Consider the following 19,483-nt stretch of genomic DNA (forward strand, 5'->3'; position numbering starts at 1 on the left):
AGTCATAAAATCTTCCAGGAGAATTTGCTGCAGAACTGGGACATGAATTTGTTAGATGAAAATCTTTCTGCAATAAATAAAATTGAAAGCCATTCATCGGCATCTTCATTCGACTGATATATTTTCCTAGTGTTCACATTTCTAACTTGATCTGTGGGATTACAAACAATTTACATCCAGTAAAAGAGAGGGAGAGAACCAACTTTAAGTGGTATGCTTTCACGTTTCCTAAGCTGTTATTTTTCTTTCATAGAGCTAAACAAAAAATACAGTGAATACTTGCTACATCAAATATCTGTCTGTTGAAAGTTTCTAATGACAGGAGTATAGGCACACAAATGAAACTTCTGTATCTTACCAAGGAAAGAAATAACTTCCTGCTGTCAGAATAATTAGTCCAATGCATTTAAGAAGTGTACTCTTCATTTTCAAGAATTTGGTTGTGCACTCCAGATTCTCCTCTGCTCGTCAAAGCTTCCTATGACAGCGGATTGCTTGTTAACTCCCAATTGATTTGCAAAATTATCATAATATGCTACAGGGTCTACAGCTTGCAACATTTTCACCAATTTTCCTTGTTTTTCATCAACCACAATTTGTCCATCTTTGGATTCAGCACCATCAGCCAGGACCTTAATAGGCTTGATTTGCAAAATTGGGTTCAGGAAGGAATCCCCAGCCAAGACTACTGCACCAAGGATTTCTCCCAAGAATGTATCCTGCATAATAATATCAACTCAATTTAACTCAACTAAGCCTTTATCCCAAAAATTTGGGATCGGCTATAATATCATTCAGAATAATTATATCTAGCAGGAAATCCAAGATAGTAATGATAAGGCAGTGAGACTTTTCATTTGGGATTACACTATTTCATGTATGGTACGGAAAGAACTTGAGGCTAGTTCTCCGATTGTATTATTTTACCATGTGATGGTATCTGTGGTGAGTTTGTTGCAACCGGTAAAGCCTTGAGAGCAAACGGTAGGCAAACAAAGCTTCAGGTGTCTTGTTTGTCCTGCCCAGCCTTTGTAGGATCTTGGAGAATGAACTTGCATTGCGTTGGGCGTTGAGTGGAATAAGTGTAATATCCAGTGATGACTCAAAAACTATCTTTGCAGCCAAGGGGTCAAGATACAGGTTCATTTCTCTATATTCATTAGAATGGACAGTCAAGACATTTCCCTTGTCCAAATTGCTATGGTTAATGTGTCCTCCAACAACATATACATCCTGCAATGAAATTTGTAACCTCTTTACTTCACTGCAGTGCAAGTAACTGTGAACATTTTGAAGTCTCAAGTTCCCTTAAAAGACATGAATTAGTAAGTCCACTGACCTGAATCACAGAGCTTGAGTTTTTCCTTAATCGAATAATCTTTGCTAAATTAGTCAATGGTCCATTGGTCAATATGCTAATCTTAGATCCTGGTTCCAATTTTTTCACTATGGAATCCCAAATTTCAAGTGCCAGAGGCTGTCTGAGTTCAGGGTGATCTGTGTTGCGGGGAGCTCCAAATTTCAGAGAGTTTTCTGCAGTATATCTTGACAAGAATTTTTTTTTTTTTTAAAAAAGTCCCAAACTATTCAAGCAGCAAACAGAACATCACAAACAATATCCAAACAATACAATTTCACCTTCTAGGGCTTCGTGGCAGATGCCGTGCAAGCCCATATAGAGTATCTGAATCCAAAAATCCACCACTCCCTTGTGGAATGACCTTAATATACTTGCAGTCTCCTGGATCAGTCTGGTTCAATGCAAATATATCTCCTAGACCCACTGGAATGTCATCACGACCCATCATATGCAGTAAATCATAAACCACATCTATAGTTGCAGCATTTGCCCAGCCGGTTGGACTTACAATGACAGCCTAGAAGAAAATAGCAAGAGGATACAAATTGAATTAAAAATGTCCTGCCTTGTATAGTAAATTTAACTGTGATGAAGCAAAAGTGTAGATGCCAATTCATGTTTATTTTAGCTAGAAAATGAGTCTCATTTACCTTGAGGTTGATCACTTCTACAGGTAATTTAAGAAGGTAGTAGAGAGCCAGAAAATCTCCAGCACTCATATCCATGTCAAAGACAATAGGTTTTCCCAGTTTCTTGCTACCAAAATCTGGTTTGTATAGAACTTCTTTGTAATAACGAAATTGTGTTGTAAAATTGAACTTCCCAGTTTGCTGAGGGTGATTTAGAACCTGCATAAAAAAGTTTCATCAGTTTCTCAGCATATCAAGGATCCTAAAATTGAAGTAATAACCAACTAGAATTTTAGAAGAAAATTAGTAATTAAATGAACTTTTACATCCAAGAAACTCTTGAAATATGCCCTGTCAAGTTCACTACTAGTGTCTGGATTAGGTTTAGCTCTGGTAGCGACGAGAACACGTACCCCCTGTGAACCTTTTACCTCCTTTGTATAGCCATCCTGTCCCATTATGAGAAACAAATTGTCCAAGATCATCAAATTTTGAAGAATGGAAAACATTAGGTAATCTCTACACCACTCAGCATTAATTACCCTAACAAGCTCAAGATGAAATAAATAATCACCTGGCATCTTCCCTTCCCATTCTGCATTGTGCAGAATGGATCTCTGAGGCCTGTCTGGACATGACCACTGTGTACTCCACCTTTCTCTAGATTAAACTTTGGAACTTTATGGCCATCAAAGAATGGATTTGAACCATCATGTACCCCATAAGGTTCATTTGAAGTAACTACAGTTATGTTCATATATTCCATTTCGGCAAATTCATTTTCTCCATTTTTGTTATGTGAATTGCGCATGATAGAAACTGCTACGCCGGATGTAAATGAGTCCCACATGGAATAGCTCTGCAAGAAAGTTCGCTAAATTGCGGGCCTACCGGACATGTTTTTTGAGAATGAGCCTTTGAGGACATTGCAACAAAGAAACATCTTAAAGAAAATACCGTATAAAATTGGTCATCAAACCAAGTATCACGAGCCATTTTCAAGGATTGGAAACAGTATTGTGCCTCATATGTATGTTGGCTCTTTTCAAATGCCTTAAAGAAATCCTCATTTATGGGAATGGTATTTGTTGCATCCAGGGGCACCAGTGTGACTGGTATTCCAGAATGGATCACCTGAAATAGAAGCAGAGGTGTCACTAACATTTGCAGCCAATCTTTAGCATTCATAATTGCAACAACTTGACAAAGATAATGGTTTCCTAAAGAGTTGTGTGTTTGCTTGCCTGATATGCAGCAAAAGGATCTCCAAAGATATTAAACTCAGCATAAGGATTGCTAATGAAGTCTGTGAACAGATTACCTCGGTCACCACATTGTATTGGCTCGCAAGATGAACTTGCATTTCGTGGGCAACAACCGGTTGGGTTTCGCGACCTCACCCCACCTCCCATTATATATATGTGCTTAACATTCTTCTTTAGATGTGGATTTTTCAGAAGAAAAATGGCAAAATTCGTATGACCTCCTGTTATGAAGATAGTAATAGGACCTGCAGATATTTTATCAATCAGCACTTGCTGTGCAGTGGGTTGTCGAAGAGGAGAATATTTCCTGCTGCCCTGGTATATAGACAGAATCGATGAGCTGCTTATAAATATAACATGAAGGAAAGGACATCTCTTCAAATCTAGAACTTGAATTGATTTAACTGTTGGATAGAGAGATTGCAGGACCGAAAATTTCCTGGGTTTTGTTTCACAGGAAATTCTTATATGAACTAGTACCTTGGCGCAAACATGATGCCTCCAATTTCATACCTGCGGTAGGAAAGCTTTCCTTAGGCCATAGTTTGAATCAATATCTAGTCGTCGACCTATAGGAATAGCTTGTCTGTATCTACAGCCTCCTGCTGTTGAATTTCCCTATTTAATATGCGATCCTTAGATATCAATGACTTATCCAATATAATCAGAGAATTGTGAATAATATGACATTGTATGTAAATGAAATTTCCTCATTGGCAACATTATAATAATTAAGCAAGCATTTTTCCTTGTTTTAGTAGAAAAGGGATGCTTGAATATTCACCTGTTCAATTATGGGAAGATATCCACCAACATCTGGGAGTATAGTACCATCTTCCAGTATTCCACCCTCACCTCCCACTCCAACTGGTATATCGTCGCGGCCCATCATGTAAAGAATGTCATAGATTTGGTTCACAGCATGACCTGCATCAGTCCATGCATTTGCATTGATAGTGATTGCCTGTGCCAATATGATAACATAACAAGGGTCACTGAATCTTTCTGGTAATGGCAGAAACCAGCCTTCGTACAGATAAATTTTTTTTCAAACTACGACAAATCTGTAGCTGAAGTCCATAAAAGAGAAGGAAAAAAGGTCTTGAGAAGGTGAATTTAATCAAGAAAAATCAAAGTCAGTTTGTGAAAATTAGTTAATAGAGAATATGTCTATTAACAGTAACGTACTGTATATCCAATAAGCACATAATACTTTTGACAGAATAAAAATTCAAAGAAAACATTGTTCTGGGTTCGAGAACAACACAAGAAGTCGATTCAATTAGATAAAAATATTTCTGCCAATCTTCAGAGACTAACAGCTAAGAGGAACATAAGCAGAAAGTTGCTGCAGCTAAATCTTGAGTGATCATAGCAGGAATAGCTTAATGAAAGCAACAATTCCATAATGATTCATATTTGTCAAATTTCCTACACATGGTTCATCAATGGCCAAAAGCTGAACCATAGTTAAAAATAAATTGTAATCATCAGAAAAGCATAAATACTTTCACCTCCAACTCAAACTCTGATCTGTTAAGCTTCAAGATGTACAAAAGAGCAAAGAAATCATCAGTATCGACATCCGTATCCAGAAGAATCCGATGAGGCCTACTGTCCACAATATGTAATTTAGCAACAGCAAGTCCAATGATCAATGCAATAACCACCCAGAAAGTCCTCTGCAATAACATTTTTCGTATTCCAATCTCAACCCTCAAGAGTCTACTCGCTGCAAACCTGCAAACTGTTACATCCATCTCAGTCTTGAAGAAAAAACAGGAAAAGCATGCATATAGTAGCGGATTGACTAAAAGGAAAGGAAATAAGAAAGAGCTGAGAAGGATACAGGAGACGGCTAGACATGACTGAAAGATCAACACTAGCTAGCTGGAGTTTGAAAATATATACGGTAATGGTTTCACATGTGAAGGAAAACAGTAAATATGGCAGCAAGCAAAGAGAAGAGACAAAGGAGAAGCAATTATATTATATGTTCATTACTAGTGCTGGAATAGATTCTTGGACTCCGAAATCCTAAGGGGAAGAAAAAGTTATCATTATCTTAAATCAGAGAAATGATTTAATTTGAGAAGTGATGAATGTTCATGGGCCTGGCATGGTCGATTTAGTTGTGTCACTCTTGCCATACCAATACCATGTGAGGTCACTGCTACTTTCATTTTTGTTCCTACTTGGCTTGTTTTTTGATTAATTTCCAAAGCATGAGTTTGCAGAAAATTAATAGAGAATCCAAATTTAACAAATCAACGGCTGCAAATCAAGCAAATAAGTGGATACGCTATAAGTATGGGTTCCCTTTACTCTAAAGGTATGAATAGTGTAACACCCCAAAATTTTAAATTTTATTATTTTATGAGCATTTTTGGTATTTTAATTTTATTTAAATTTTAGGAATTTTTTTGAGATTTTTCGGATTTCAAAAATCGGGTTCGATTTTCTGAAAATATAAACTTTGATGATTTTTAAAAATTTATTTAAAGACCACGTGGCAAAACTAAAAATATATTTGGAATCTACGTATTTTTCTGAGTTTTCTGAAATTTTTTCGGAATTTTTGGACCTCGTTTTCGGTCCCGAGGCAAAGTAAAAATTTAAAATTTTGTATTCTGAATTGGACCAGCCGAATCGAACCGGATCGGCTCCCTTTTTCTTCTTCCCTTTTCTTCCGCGCGTCCCGACCTCTCCCCTTTTTTCTTTCTTTTCTCTCTTCTCCTGCCCCTGCCGCTGGCCAGCCACCTCCCCCTGCCACCCCAGCTCACCGGCGCCGACCACCACCATCCCAGCCCACTGGCCGCTGCCTCGAACGGCCGGAAAAACGCGCGCAAACGCCCTCCCCTGCGCGCGTGACTCTTCGACTTCCCCGACCAAAATCCGGCTGATCCGGCCACCAATTGGACCGGGTCTTGTGTCTAAAATCATCTACTCGACGAGAGCTTTCCATAGATACCAAGAACACCGAAATCCATCAAGCGGTTTGTCCAATTTTTGCTCGGGAAGTTTTAGCCCATTTTGACTTTCGGGCTAGATTTCTCACAAACCGTGAATCCCACGAGAAAACTGAGAGTACCAGAGCGCTCCACTCGTCGAGAGCTTCGCGGCGACATAAATTTCAAATTTTTCCGACACCGTTTTTCGGTGGGTCCCATGGAACTTCGCAGTGTCTTTTCGAGCATTAAATGAGCTTAGAAAATTCTGAAAAATTTATGTACTAACCCCCGTGTTGTGGGCTTCGTGTAGGTATCCTCAATTCACGGAAATTCGACAGTTGACCGGGTCTGCAAATTTCGGGCCAGACAGACCCGTTACCGGAAAAGTCTCCGAATTGGACTGAGGTTTTGGCTACCCACCCATTGTCAGATGTCCCGAGCGCGTCCTCGAAGTCGGAATCGGCAAAGGTAAACCCGAACCTTGCTTTTTCATAATTTTCTAGTGCTTAAATAGGATTAAAAATCCATAAAATATTCGTGGTAGCTTAGAAAATTATAATTCTTTTTGCAATAGCCTAGTAATATTGCTAAGGACCGCGGGGCAAAGATTTAGAATTTTTAAAGCTTGTTTGGGTAGTTTTTGCAAAAATGATCAATTATAAGGACTAAATTGAAATTTTACATATTGTGATGGATGACTGATTTGATGGGCCCAGGAGGGGCTGTGTGATGTGATTGGATTGTGGATATATGGATTGTGAATATAGAAGTGTGTTTTGAGCCCTTTTGCAGGTTGGGTAGGTCCTAGGTATAGGGGAGACTCTGCTGGATTTTCGGCACGACTTAGGACGTATTTGGTTTTTTCTTGATTGTATCGAGTCATTTATATTAAAAATTGTAATGTAATTGTCAGGTGAGCCGGGACAGCCTTCTTCCTCCGTCCAGCCGCCACAGTGACCGTTGTCAAGTCTGTGAGTAAAATATTAATTTTAATTGTAATTTCATTATTATTATATGTTCAAGTATGCCCATGCATCACTTAAATGCATATATTTATGTAGTTAAACTCTAGGCACGATTTATGTTGCATTGATAACTGTTAAAGTGCCATGGATGTTGTTGTGGTAATTTGGAGCAGTGTGCGTGCGTCGGCGTGCGTGTGATGTGGTGTGGACTATGGATAGGACGGGTAGTCACGGCTTGAGTTCTTCGCTGGGACCCGATCCTTCGAAGGGTAGTCACGGCTTGAGTTCTTCGCTGGGACCCTCGATTTGGTTTATTAAGCGAAAGTCTGGCTTGAGTTCTTCGCTGGCACCAGGTTGGATTTAAGAGAGCTGTATAGGGGATCAGCTCCCATATATTATGACTGATACTACAGGGTGTGTGAGTGCTCCAAATTACCTTTTTGATGTTATGATGTGAAAATGTTGTTGATGTTGCATTTCACTCTACAGGGTGCATTAGTTTTAGATAGTTATAGAGATTATGGTTAAAATTGATATTTTACTCTCTGAGTCGAACGCTCACTCCTGTTCAATATTTTTTCAGGCCACAGGAGGATATTTTTGAGATTAACCTGCTTTCTTCCTCGCAGGTTGATTATTAATGTTTGTATAAACTTGTTAAATTTTAGAATTTCCGCATGTGTTAGAAATGTTTATTTGATTTGGGTCTGTAAACTAAATTATTATTTTGGACTTGTAAACTTATATTCTATGCATGTTGATGGATTGGATGAGGGAGTTGAACTCCCATTTATTTTTATGCTGATGAGTATATGGAGGGTGAGCTGAGCTCCCCAATTGGGTATTTATTGTGTTTACAGGTCGGGTGAGTCAAAAACTCCCCGTTGGTAGGTCCATTTTATGGTCGGACTCTGTCCGGTTGATTTCTTGAAATTGGGTCCAAATAGGCCTTAGAGTTGGGTTAAGTGAATAGTTAGGCTTACTACGAGCCTCGGGGACTTTAGGCTGGTCCAGGTCCTAGTGCCGGTTCGGCCCATAGGTTAGGTCGTGACAAATAGTGATTGATAGCGAAGTAGTATACTCAGGAAAGGATAAATTATTCCACTATGATTTTGATCGAGGAAAAATAGTAGTGGGAAAGCTAATGAAAGATAGAGGACATCATCAACAAAAAAATTAAAAAAAAAAAAAAAGGGTGAGACCATCTTCAACAACTGAAACATTTCCATATTTATAAAAGCTCACTTTTCTTTATATTCATAGGGTTTTCCTCTGACTTTAAGTTTTCAATTTTCTTGGGTCTTTCTCTTTTGTTGAAAAATTAATAATTATTTAAATATAATAATACTGTTTTCGATTTTGGGCATTTCCTGCTGCTGACTGTTGAGGGATTAAAAGATTGGACTTGACCATCCTAACACTTTATGGGAACATGAATGTACGAGTACATCTTCTATTCAACAGTTTTGTCATGTTGTGTTTTGTACAAATATGTCCACAGTGGAAGTGGAACCCACTTTGAGATCTCCTTGATTCTAAAATACCAGACCAAAGATAACACACTCAAAATTCAACTGGGTTTTTGTCCAATAGTTTCAAACCACTCCATTATTGCACTGCCTATGTGTAATAACTAGTTTAGGTCTTTGTTTGGACGTGTGGAAGGTTGGAAAAAGTAAAATAAACTAAGAGAAAAATAAGAGTGAATGCACTTTTCTGTATTTATAGATATGAGAATGAGAATATTAAGTGGATGAATGATCATGTTATATTAGATAAAGTTTATAATAAAAATATTAGATGAAAGATAAGAATAATGTCAATTAAAAATAAGTTGAAAAAAGTGAGATTGAGATGATTTAATTATATAAAGTGTAGACATATAAAAATTTTGGTTAGACAAATAGAGCACATTAGATTAGAGGATAAAAAGAAAAAAAATGATAAACTTAAATTGACTTGGAGGAGATTAATACAATATGACCTATAAGTATTACACATATCTGAGGATTTAAACCAAAATCATTTAGAGTAGAGAAAGCGGATCCATATAGTCGACTCTAAATTTTTAAAATAAATACTTAATTGAGTTGAGTTGAATTGAATTACACTTTTCTTTATTTGGAAAAAAAATAATAAAAAGAGGATAGAAAATAACTAAGGCTCCTTTTAATCGTTTAGAACTTGGCAAATTTTTTCTTTAAGAATTTTATTTTGTAAAATAATTTTTAATATATCATAATAATTATCATTATAATAATAAATTTAAAAGTAAAATAATTTTATTTTTTATCATTTTATATTTGGATAGAGAGAAAATAAGAGAGGAAGAAAAATTTGAGAAAAAAATAAATATATTTTATTCACTTCTATTTTCTCTCTAAAATAAAGAGAAAGTGAAAAGAAAATATACAAAACTACAAATATATAATTATATTATATAAGTTTTTATTTTTTAATTTATAGATAAAATTATAATTTTACTATTTATTAAGTAACTTTTCCTCTTTTATTTTTCCTTCATTATCCAAATATAAAAGAGAAAATATATTTTTTTTTCTAATTATTAATAATTTTTTTTATTTTTCTCTCATTATTTGACTTCCTCGGATCCAAACATAATGTAAGTCTCAGTTTAGATGCGTGGAAAGTTGGAAAAAGGAATAGAGAAAAATAGGAGTGAATGCACTTTTTTTTTATTTGGAAAAAAAAAAAAAGGAAAGAGGATAGAAAATAACTAAGGCTCCATTTAATCGTTTAGAACTTGGCAAATTTTGTCTTTAAGAACTTTATTTTGTAAAATAATTCTTAATATATTATAATAATTATCAACCTAATAATAAATTTTGAATAAATAAATTTTTACAAATCTAAAAAATTTACCTAATATTCTTGAGTATGTATGACCTTATGAATAGATAAATGACCAATCTATATATAAAATAACCCATGTAGGATCAAGATTTATTTTTATTAAAATAAATATTAAGTGACAATTAAAAAATTAATTTTGACTCATATAATAATTAATATTACCCGTCAAAATCTTAAATATATGTAAGAAAGGAAAATTTTATCTATATAAACTAATCCATGTATGATCAAAATTTATTTTATTAAAATAAATATTAAGTCACTGTGACACCCCTTACCCGTCTACAGTATATCCGAGTAAGATATGTCATACAGTATACCGGAACACTCTATTTTATTTCAATCATTTTTATTCTTCCTTAATTTATTTTTATCATAATTTTGAATATAATTTGTGAAATATAATTCATTTAAGTCATTTATTGAAATTATAATTTATTTGAGGTTCCGAAAATTTTATAAAAAATTCGGCAGAGTACCGGCTAAAAATGGAGAAAACAGCTCTTCGGAACCTATGAAAAACACTTCCAATAATCATTTCCAATCATTCTCAAACTCCAATAATCATCAAAATCTCAATATTTTTCAACAACATTTCCATTTCTCAATCATTCATTTCTCATGGTATTCATATATAAACAATAAATAAATATTCAATTTTCCATTCATATGTAACACCCCTGATTTTTTATATATTATTATTGGGCTTCGTGTAGGTATCCTCAATTCGCGGAAATTCGACAGTTGTCCGGATCTGTGAATTTTCGGCCAGACAGACCAGCTACCGGAAAAGTCTCCAAATTGGATCGAGGTTTTGGCTACCCCACCATTGTCAGGCATCCCGAGCGCGTTCCCGAAGTCGGAATCGGCAAAGGTAAACCCGAACCTTGCTTTTTCGTAATTTTCTAGTGCTTAAATAGGATTAAAAATTCATAAAATATTCGTGGTAGCTTAGAAAATTACGATTCTTTTTGCAATAGCTTAGTAATATTTCTAAGGATCATGCAAGAGTTTTATAATTTTTAGAGCTTATTTGAGCAGTTTTTGCAAAAATGATCAATTAGAAGGACTAAATTGAAATTTTACATATTGTGATGAATGATTGATTTGATGGGCCCAGGAGGGGCTGTGTGATGTGATTGAGTTGTGGATATATGGATTGTGGATATAAAAGTGTGTTTTGAACCCTTTTGCAGGTTGGGTAGGTCCTAGGTATAGGGGAGACTCTGCCGGATTTTCGGCACGACTTAGGACGTATTGGTCTTTTTCTTTGTTTGTATTGAGTCAAATTTATTAAATTATTGTAATAAAATTGTCAGGTGAGCCGGGACAGCCTTCTTTCTCCGCCCAGCCGCCTCAGTGACCATCGTCAAGTCTGTGAGTAAAATATTAATTTTAATTGTAATTTCGATATTATTATATGTTCAAGCATGCCCATGCATCACTTATATGCATATATTTATTTAGTTAAACTCTAGGCACGATTTATGTTGCATTCATAACTGTTAATATGCCATGGATGTTGTTGTGGTAATTTGGAGCAGTGTGCGTGCGTTGGCGTGCGTGTGATGTGGTGTGGACTATGGATAGGACGGGGTAGTCACGGCTTGAGTAATTCGCTGGGACCCGTTCCTTCGAGGGGTAGTCACGGCTTGAGTAATTCGCTGGGACCCTCGATTTGGTTATTAAGTGGAAGTCCGAGCTTGAGTAATTGGCCGCACCAGTTGGATTTAAGAGAGTCAGATAGGGGATCAGCTCCCATATGTTATGATTGATACTACAGGGTGTGTGAGTGCTCCAAATTACCTTTTTGATGTTATGATGTGAAAATGTTGTTTATGTTGCATTTCACTCTACAGGGTGCATTAGTTCAGATAGTTATAGAGATTATAGTTAAAATTGATATTTTACTCTCTGAGTCGAACGCTCACTCCTGTTCAATATTTTTCTCGAGCTACAGGAGGATTTTATTGTGGTTAACTCGCTTTTCTCCTTCGCAGTTGTTTATCAATAGTTTTGTAATTTTATTTACTCCTAGAATTTCCGCATGTGTTAGAAATATTTAAATGATTCGGTCTGTAATATAAATTGTCATGTGGACTCAGAAATTATATGCATGTTTGATGGATTGGATGAGGAGCCGAGCTTCCATTTATTTTTATGCCGATATGAGTATGTGGAGGGTGAGCTGAGCTCCCCAATTGATGATATATTTTGTTTACAGGTCGGGTGAGTCAAAAACTCCCCGTTGAAAGGTCCACTTTATGGCCGGATTCTGTCCGGTTGGTTTCTTGAAATTGGGCCCAAATGGGCCTTAGAGTTGGGTTAATGAATAGTTAAGGCTTACTACGGGCCTCGGGGGCTTTAGGCTGGCCCAGGTCCTAGTGCCGGTCCGGCCCATAGGTTGGGTCGTGACAAATGTGGTATCAGAGCTTAGGCTCCAGATTCATAGGGAAAAATTATCTAAGTGTTGGGAAGAGTCTACTAAGAGTCACATGCGGAGTATAGGATTCATTTCGTCTTTTCCTGTAATTCTTTGTTTCTAGATTCTACGTTATACCTCGGGAAATATAAGATTACCTCAGTTAGTGTCTTGATTTTCGTGGAGTACACAGAAATGTGAAATAGAGTTAGTAGACATGTGAGGTCTATCATGAGGATACGTACTCCAAGAAATGTTATATTTTTGTCAGTATGGGTTTAAATGGTGTGCCCATTTCGTGCAAGGCACGAGTACATAAAAGTGAGTCTTAAAAGTACAGTTGCCCTAGATAAGGATGAGGATACCACTACTGGCAGTCATCAGTAGATGACCCAGTCAGAATAAGTTTGTGATAATAGAAGATTCAGGAGAGATAAGAAATTAGGAGACCTAGTCTGTCAGGACGTATCGTAGTAACTATACAATGTTCTCGATGTCTGCTCTGTAGTCGCAGATTATAGTACCGACATGAGATTATTGTGTAGAGTCGCTGCACTTCCTTGTAGTGCTTATGTTGAGGATGTTTGCAGCAGTCTGCTTTGGCATACGATTATGCGTAACGAGTTCTATATTTGCAGAGGAGTTGGGAACTCCCGGTTAAGAGTCTAGAGTTAGAATATAGAAAGGTCACGGTTGGGTGATAATCGAGTCATGACTCGATTACCCCAAAGATGAGCTAGAGCTACATCAACAGTTGCCATCGGACTGCAGGTTTCGGACTAGTTGCAAAGTAAAGGTGACACTTATAGAGTGAGAATAGTATCCCTTGTGTGTATCAGTATGGAATAAAGTACAACTCTACTACCTAGAGAAGGTCGAAACTATGAATTGATGATTCACAGAGCTATAATATGATAGGAGAGTCATTAATTTGACATGGTTTTGGGCAAGGTGGTAAATGTAGTATCTTTGTTGCAGCAAGTTAGGGTATAGTCCTATCTTTTTAGAAGGGATCGAAAGTTATTACTAATAATGGTGACCAACAAAATAGTGCCCAAGATAGGACTGTAGAGTGTGGTAGAGAATAGTTGGCTCGGGTATCCTGCAGAGGATGCAAGTTCTATTATAGGAATCATATATAATCAGATCACGATGGATGTAAATCCTTTGAATTGGATGACGGGTTTGGGTGCCCGGAACCTTAAGTTTTGGCTAATTGAGTAAACATGGATAATAATAATAATGACAAATAAATAAAATTACTACAGAATCAGTTCTCGAGGTGGTAAGGGTATTATGTAAGCTAAAGGATAAGAATAGAGATCATACAATAAAAGTATGACTGTAATTTGCTGAGTTCCTTTCTAATTTCAAATTATTCAAAACAATAGTATAATCTAATTATAATAGTGTTAAGAGTAATAAATTAGTGAAGATAAATCATGAAGGCCAATGGATAAAGAAAGTGCAGAATGAAAGTTTGGACAATTGATTGCAGATGCAATATAATCTAAATTCTAGTGGAAGTACTAGCTAGAGTGGTCAAAGGACCAAATCTGAGTAGCACAGACATATGATAACGCGATAGAAACTCTGAAAGATATAGTTAGCAAGTACAGCTATTATGTTAGGAAGAAGAATGGAACCAGGGATAGAATAGTCAAGTTCTATTTTGGGTAAGACAAAGGAAATAAATGAAAGGACAACCTAAAGAGCGCATAATAAAAGGAACAAAGTTAAGATATAGGATAGGCTAAGTGTTATTCTTGGCAAGGAGAATGACAAGGATGGAAAACCCAAAATGGGATCACATTAGTGAGAAAAGTGATGGAGGTATGGAATACAATAATAATGAGTAAATGTTAGAAGGTGTGCGATGGTATTGCGGACTACCTAAATAGGTAGAGAAAGAGAAGTTAGTAAGCAGTAAGTTGAATAAAAGTCAGTCTAAGGGATTAAATTAATGACCCTAGATAAGGGTGGAATTAGTGTTGGAAGAATTTATTAGTGAGAGAAATCTTTCAGGAATCAACAAAAGTTAAGGGCACAATAAAAACGATGATAGATATGAATCATAGGTCGAGTATAAGTAAAGTTAATAAATTATAAAATATTATGTCAAGAAGGAAAATGGTACAAAGAAAGGGTTTATGCAGATGATAACTTATAGGTAGAGCATAATTATGCTAGGAGATGATGAAATTTGGAGATAAAGACCAAGAAACTTAGGTGAAACGTTATAATATGACAATCGGGTGTAGTTGAATATAAGAGGATATTTTCTTTCTTTTCAAGTTTAGCTTGTGCTTTTGGTTCTAGAAGGTTATATAAGGAATAAAAACTGAGTCAATGAGACCTAGTTATTGAGAGTTTAGTAGGCACAAATTCATACATAATTTCCTGATATGAGAATGACAGTAAGTGCATACCTAGTATTAAGTATGAAAGGACGAACAGAGTAATGACAGGAGTTAAATTGAGTTAGCTACTAAGGCTTGCAACTGTTTTAAACTATGAGCTGGAGGAAGTACTATTTATGGTTGAGATTCAATAGATGAAATTGTTGCTGATGGGTAATTTGAGGTTGAAGTTTAGAAAGCTATGGGCAGTATATATGATTATATTAAGGAGAATGAACACGTGAAGTATCTTGTTTGGAATTAAGGCATGACACATATTTCCTACAGCCGTGTTAGTTCAGATGGAACTTATAGTTTATGGGGCTCATATTCATCCAGGATAATCAATTTCCTACTAAGGCTGGTAGGGAATGATAATGTTCTGATAGTTAAGTTGGAAAAAAGGAGGTACAAAAAAAAAATTCTCTATGAGTAATTATAAGTGTTACATAAGGTGAAGAATGTGCTGGTAGGAGTAAATCATAGGGTTAGAATTCTCGAAGTAATGAAACTAGTAATCAAGATAAGACTAAGAAATAAAAAGAAAGTTAAAGTTGATGATGGGATAGACATCTTTGAAGGAAAAGGTATAAGGATGAGATAGGACTAAAATTAAGGAATAAGTACAGCAGGTTGAAAAGATACCAACAATACCAAAAATAGGAAAAGGGAAGTTGATAAGATCCAAAGGACAGGAAGAGAGCTCGATAGAGTCAGTTATAATGATGAGGATAAGGAGTGTCTAACCACTGCCCCTGTGTTAACACTACCTATGAGCGGTGAAGGATACACCATGTACTGTGATGCCTCTAGAGTTGGCCTAGGGTGTGTTTTGATGCGGAATGGAAAAGTAGTGGCTTATGCTTCAAGGCAGCTGAAGAGGCATGAGCAGAACTATCCCACCCATGATTTGGAAATGGCAGCTGTAGTCTTTGCACTAAAAATCTGGAGACACTACCTGTATGGTGAAGTGTGCGAGATATACACCGACTATAAGAGTTTAAAGTACATCTTTCAACAGAGGGATTTAAACTTGAGACAGAGGAGATGGATGGAGCTTCTGGAAGACTATGATTGCCCCATCCAGTACCACCCTGGGAAGGCCAATATAGTAGCAGATGCTTTAAGCAGAAAATCTTCTGGCAGTTTGGCGCACATTTCAGCAGAGAAGAGACTGTTGATTCAGGAGGTACATGAGTTGATGGATCAAGGTTTAATCCTAGATCTTTCAGATGAGGGGGTATTGTTGGCTCATTTTTGGTGAGGCCAGATTTGCGGGACAGAGTTAGAGTTTCCCAGCACAGAGACCAACAATTGATGAAGATCATAGAAAGAGTACAGCAAGGTGAAGGTGGTGAGTTCGGATTTGCCAATGATGGCGCCCTAGTGCAAGGTTCTAGGATATATGTGCCCGATGTGGACAACCTCAGGAATGAAATCATGCGAGAGGCACACTACACACTGTACAGTGTCCACCCAGATTCCACCAAGATGTACCATGATGTGAAAGATAGCTATTGGTGGAATGGCATGAAGAGAGACAGCAGACTTTGTGTCCAAGTGCTTGACTTGTCAGAAGGTGAAGTTTGAACACCAGAGACCGTCAGGGAAGCTGCAAGAGTTCCCTATCCCAGAATGGAAGTGGGAAATGATCACTATGGATTTTGTGACTGGGTTGCCTCGTACCATGCGAGGATATGATTTGATATGGGTAATTGTAGACCGCTTGACCAAATCAGCTCACTTCTTGCCTGTGAAGACTACATATTCTGTGGCACAGTACGCCCGACTCTACATTCAAGAAATAGTCAGATTGCATGGAGTTCCAGCTTCCATAATATCTGACAGAGGGCCCCAGTTCACTTCTCGGTTTTGGAGAAAGTTGCAGGAGGCACTTGGCACCTGATTGAACTTTAGTACGGCTTTCCACCCTCGCATGCATACGATGCTGAAAGGACAATCCAAACACTGGAAGACATGCTTCGCATGAGTGTCTTGGATTTTGGAGGTCAATGGGATGAGCAGCTAGCTTTGGTGGAGTTTGCCTACAACAACAGTTACCACTCCAGCATAGGGATGGCACCCTATGAGGCACTATATGGAACAAAGTATAGGTCTCCTCTATGTTGGACGGAAATGGGGGAAGCGAAGGTGCATGATGTAGACCTAGTGCAGTACACTTCAGAGATAGTTCCTTTAATCGAGGAGCAGTACGACTTTCGATGGCGTAAGAGTTATCACGGACCCAGGACGGAGGGATGTGGAGTTTGCGATGGCGACTATGTATTCTGAAGATTTCTCCAATGAAGGAGTCATGAGATTTGGAAAGAAGGGCAAGTTGGCACCTCGGTATATTGGACCTTTTGAGGTTCTTGATAGAGTTGGAAGCGATTGCCTACCGGTTGGAGCTACCACCCAACCTTTCTCACGTTCATCCCGTGTTTCACATCTCTATGCTCAGGAAATACATTCCCGATCCTTCTCATGTACTACTTTCGGATGTAATAGAACTAAAGGAGAACTTGACATTTGAGGAGCAACCTGTAGCCATAGTGGACTACAAAGTGAGACAGCTAAGATCAAAAATAGATCCCTATGGTTAAGGTTTTGTGGAGGAGCCAGTCAGTGGAAGAGTGCACCTGGGAGTCAGAACGGGACATGCGTAGCAAGTACCCTTATCTGTTCAATGTGTAATAATGTACTTTATTCTGCCTTGTGTAAAATTCGAGGACGAATTTTCTGTAAGGGGGGAAGAATGTAACACCCCTGATTTTTTATATATTATTATTGGGCTTCGTGTAGGTATCCTCAATTCGCGGAAATTCGACAGTTGTCCGGATCTGTGAATTTCCGGCGCATGCACTACCGGAAAAGTCTCCGAATTGGATCGAAGTTTTGGCTACCCCACCATTGTTAGGCATCCCGAGCGCGTTCCCGAAGTCGGAATTGGCAAAGGTAAACCCGAACCTTGCTTTTTCGTAATTTTCTAGTGCTTAAATAGGATTAAAAATTCATAAAATATTCGTGGTAGCTTAGAAAATTACGATTCTTTTTGCAATAGCTTAGTAATATTTCTAAGGACTGCGGGGCAGAGTTTTATAATTTTTAGAGCTTATTTGAGCAGTTTTTGCAAAAATGATCAATTAGAAGGACTAAATTGAAATTTTACATATTGTGATGAATGATTGATTTGATGGGCCCAGGAGGGGCTGTGTGATGTGATTGAGTTGTGGATATATGGATTGTGGATATAAAAGTGTGTTTTGAGCCCTTTTGCAGGTTGGGTAGGTCCTAGGTATAGGGGAGACTCTGCCGGATTTTCGGCACGACTTAGGACGTATTGGTCTTTTTCTTTGTTTGTATTGAGTCAAATTTATTAAATTATTGTAATAAAATTGTCAGGTGAGCCGGGACAGCCTTCTTTCTCTGCCCAGCCGCCTCAGTGACCATCGTCAAGTCTGTGAGTAAAATATTAATTTTAATTGTAATTTCGATATTATTATATGTTCAGCATGCCCATGCATCACTTATATGCATATATTTATTTAGTTAAACTCTAGGCACGATTTATGTTGCATTCATAACTGTTAATATGCCATGGATGTTGTTGTGGTAATTTGGAGCAGTGTGCGTGCGTTGGCGTGCGTGTGATGTGGTGTGGACTATGGATAGGACGGGGTAGTCACGGCTTGAGTAATTCGCTGGGACCCGTTCCTTCGAGGGGTAGTCACGGCTTGAGTAATTCGCTGGGACCCTCGATTTGGTTATTAAGTGGAAGTCCGAGCTTGAGTAATTCGCTGGCACCAGGTTGGATTTAAGAGAGCTGTATAGGGGATCAGCTCCCATATGTTATGATTGATACTACAGGGTGTGTGAGTGCTCCAAATTACCTTTTTGATGTTATGATGTGAAAATGTTGTTTATGTTGCATTTCACTCTACAGGGTGCATTAGTTCAGATAGTTATAGAGATTATAGTTAAAATTGATATTTTACTCTCTGAGTCGAACGCTCACTCCTGTTCAATATTTTTTCTCAGGCTACAGGAGGATTTTATTGTGGTTAACCTGCTTTTCTCCTTCGCAGGTTGTTTATCAATAGTTTTGTAATTTTATTTACTCCTAGAATTTCCGCATGTGTTAGAAATATTTAAATGATTCGGGTCTGTAATATAAATTGTCATGTGGACCTGTAAAATTATATGCATGTTTGATGGATTGGATGAGGGAGCTGAGCTTCCATTTATTTTTATGCCGATATGAGTATGTGGAGGGTGAGCTGAGCTCCCCAATTGATGATATATTTTGTTTACAGGTCGGGTGAGTCAAAAACTCCCCGTTGAAAGGTCCACTTTATGGCCGGATTCTGTCCGGTTGGTTTCTTGAAATTGGGCCCAAATGGGCCTTAGAGTTGGGTTAATGAATAGTTAAGGCTTACTACGGGCCTCGGGGGCTTTAGGCTAGCCCAGGTCCTAGTGCCGGTCCGGCCCATAGGTTGGGTCGTGACATCATAAATACAATTTTCACTATTTACATTAACATCAAAATACATGTCATAAATCTCAATTACACATGAGAAAATAAAAATTTGTTACAAAATATCAAAATGAAACCTAGTAT

The 19,483-nt window shown here is 37.5% G+C and overlaps 1 protein-coding gene across 4 annotated transcripts; it reads right to left on the reverse strand.

Annotated features, from left to right (window-relative positions):
- Positions 1-77: 77 nt before the first annotated feature.
- LOC110670858 (nucleoside hydrolase 3) lies at positions 78-5,540 on the reverse strand. Of its 4 annotated transcripts, none has more exons than XM_058136241.1 (13): positions 5,104-5,537; positions 4,769-4,994; positions 4,039-4,218; positions 3,768-3,872; positions 3,234-3,569; positions 2,947-3,123; positions 2,564-2,848; positions 2,316-2,438; positions 2,011-2,208; positions 1,639-1,877; positions 1,340-1,544; positions 928-1,233; positions 78-719 (listed from the first exon to the last, which is right to left on the reverse strand). In XM_058136241.1, the coding sequence occupies exons 1-13, from the start codon at positions 5,118-5,120 to the stop codon at positions 429-431; spliced, it is 2,688 nt and encodes an 895-aa protein (XP_057992224.1). In that variant the 5' UTR covers positions 5,121-5,537; the 3' UTR covers positions 78-428. The 4 variants fall into 4 exon arrangements, with proteins under 4 accessions (XP_057992224.1, XP_021688831.2, XP_057992225.1 ...); XM_021833139.2 differs by having other exon boundaries at positions 4,769-5,001; XM_058136242.1 differs by having other exon boundaries at positions 2,403-2,438; positions 4,769-5,540.
- Positions 5,541-19,483: the final 13,943 nt, after the last annotated feature.

The sequence above is a fragment of the Hevea brasiliensis genome, chromosome 15, assembly GCF_030052815.1.
Source record: "Hevea brasiliensis isolate MT/VB/25A 57/8 chromosome 15, ASM3005281v1, whole genome shotgun sequence".
Classification (NCBI taxonomy): Eukaryota; Viridiplantae; Streptophyta; class Magnoliopsida; order Malpighiales; family Euphorbiaceae; genus Hevea; species Hevea brasiliensis.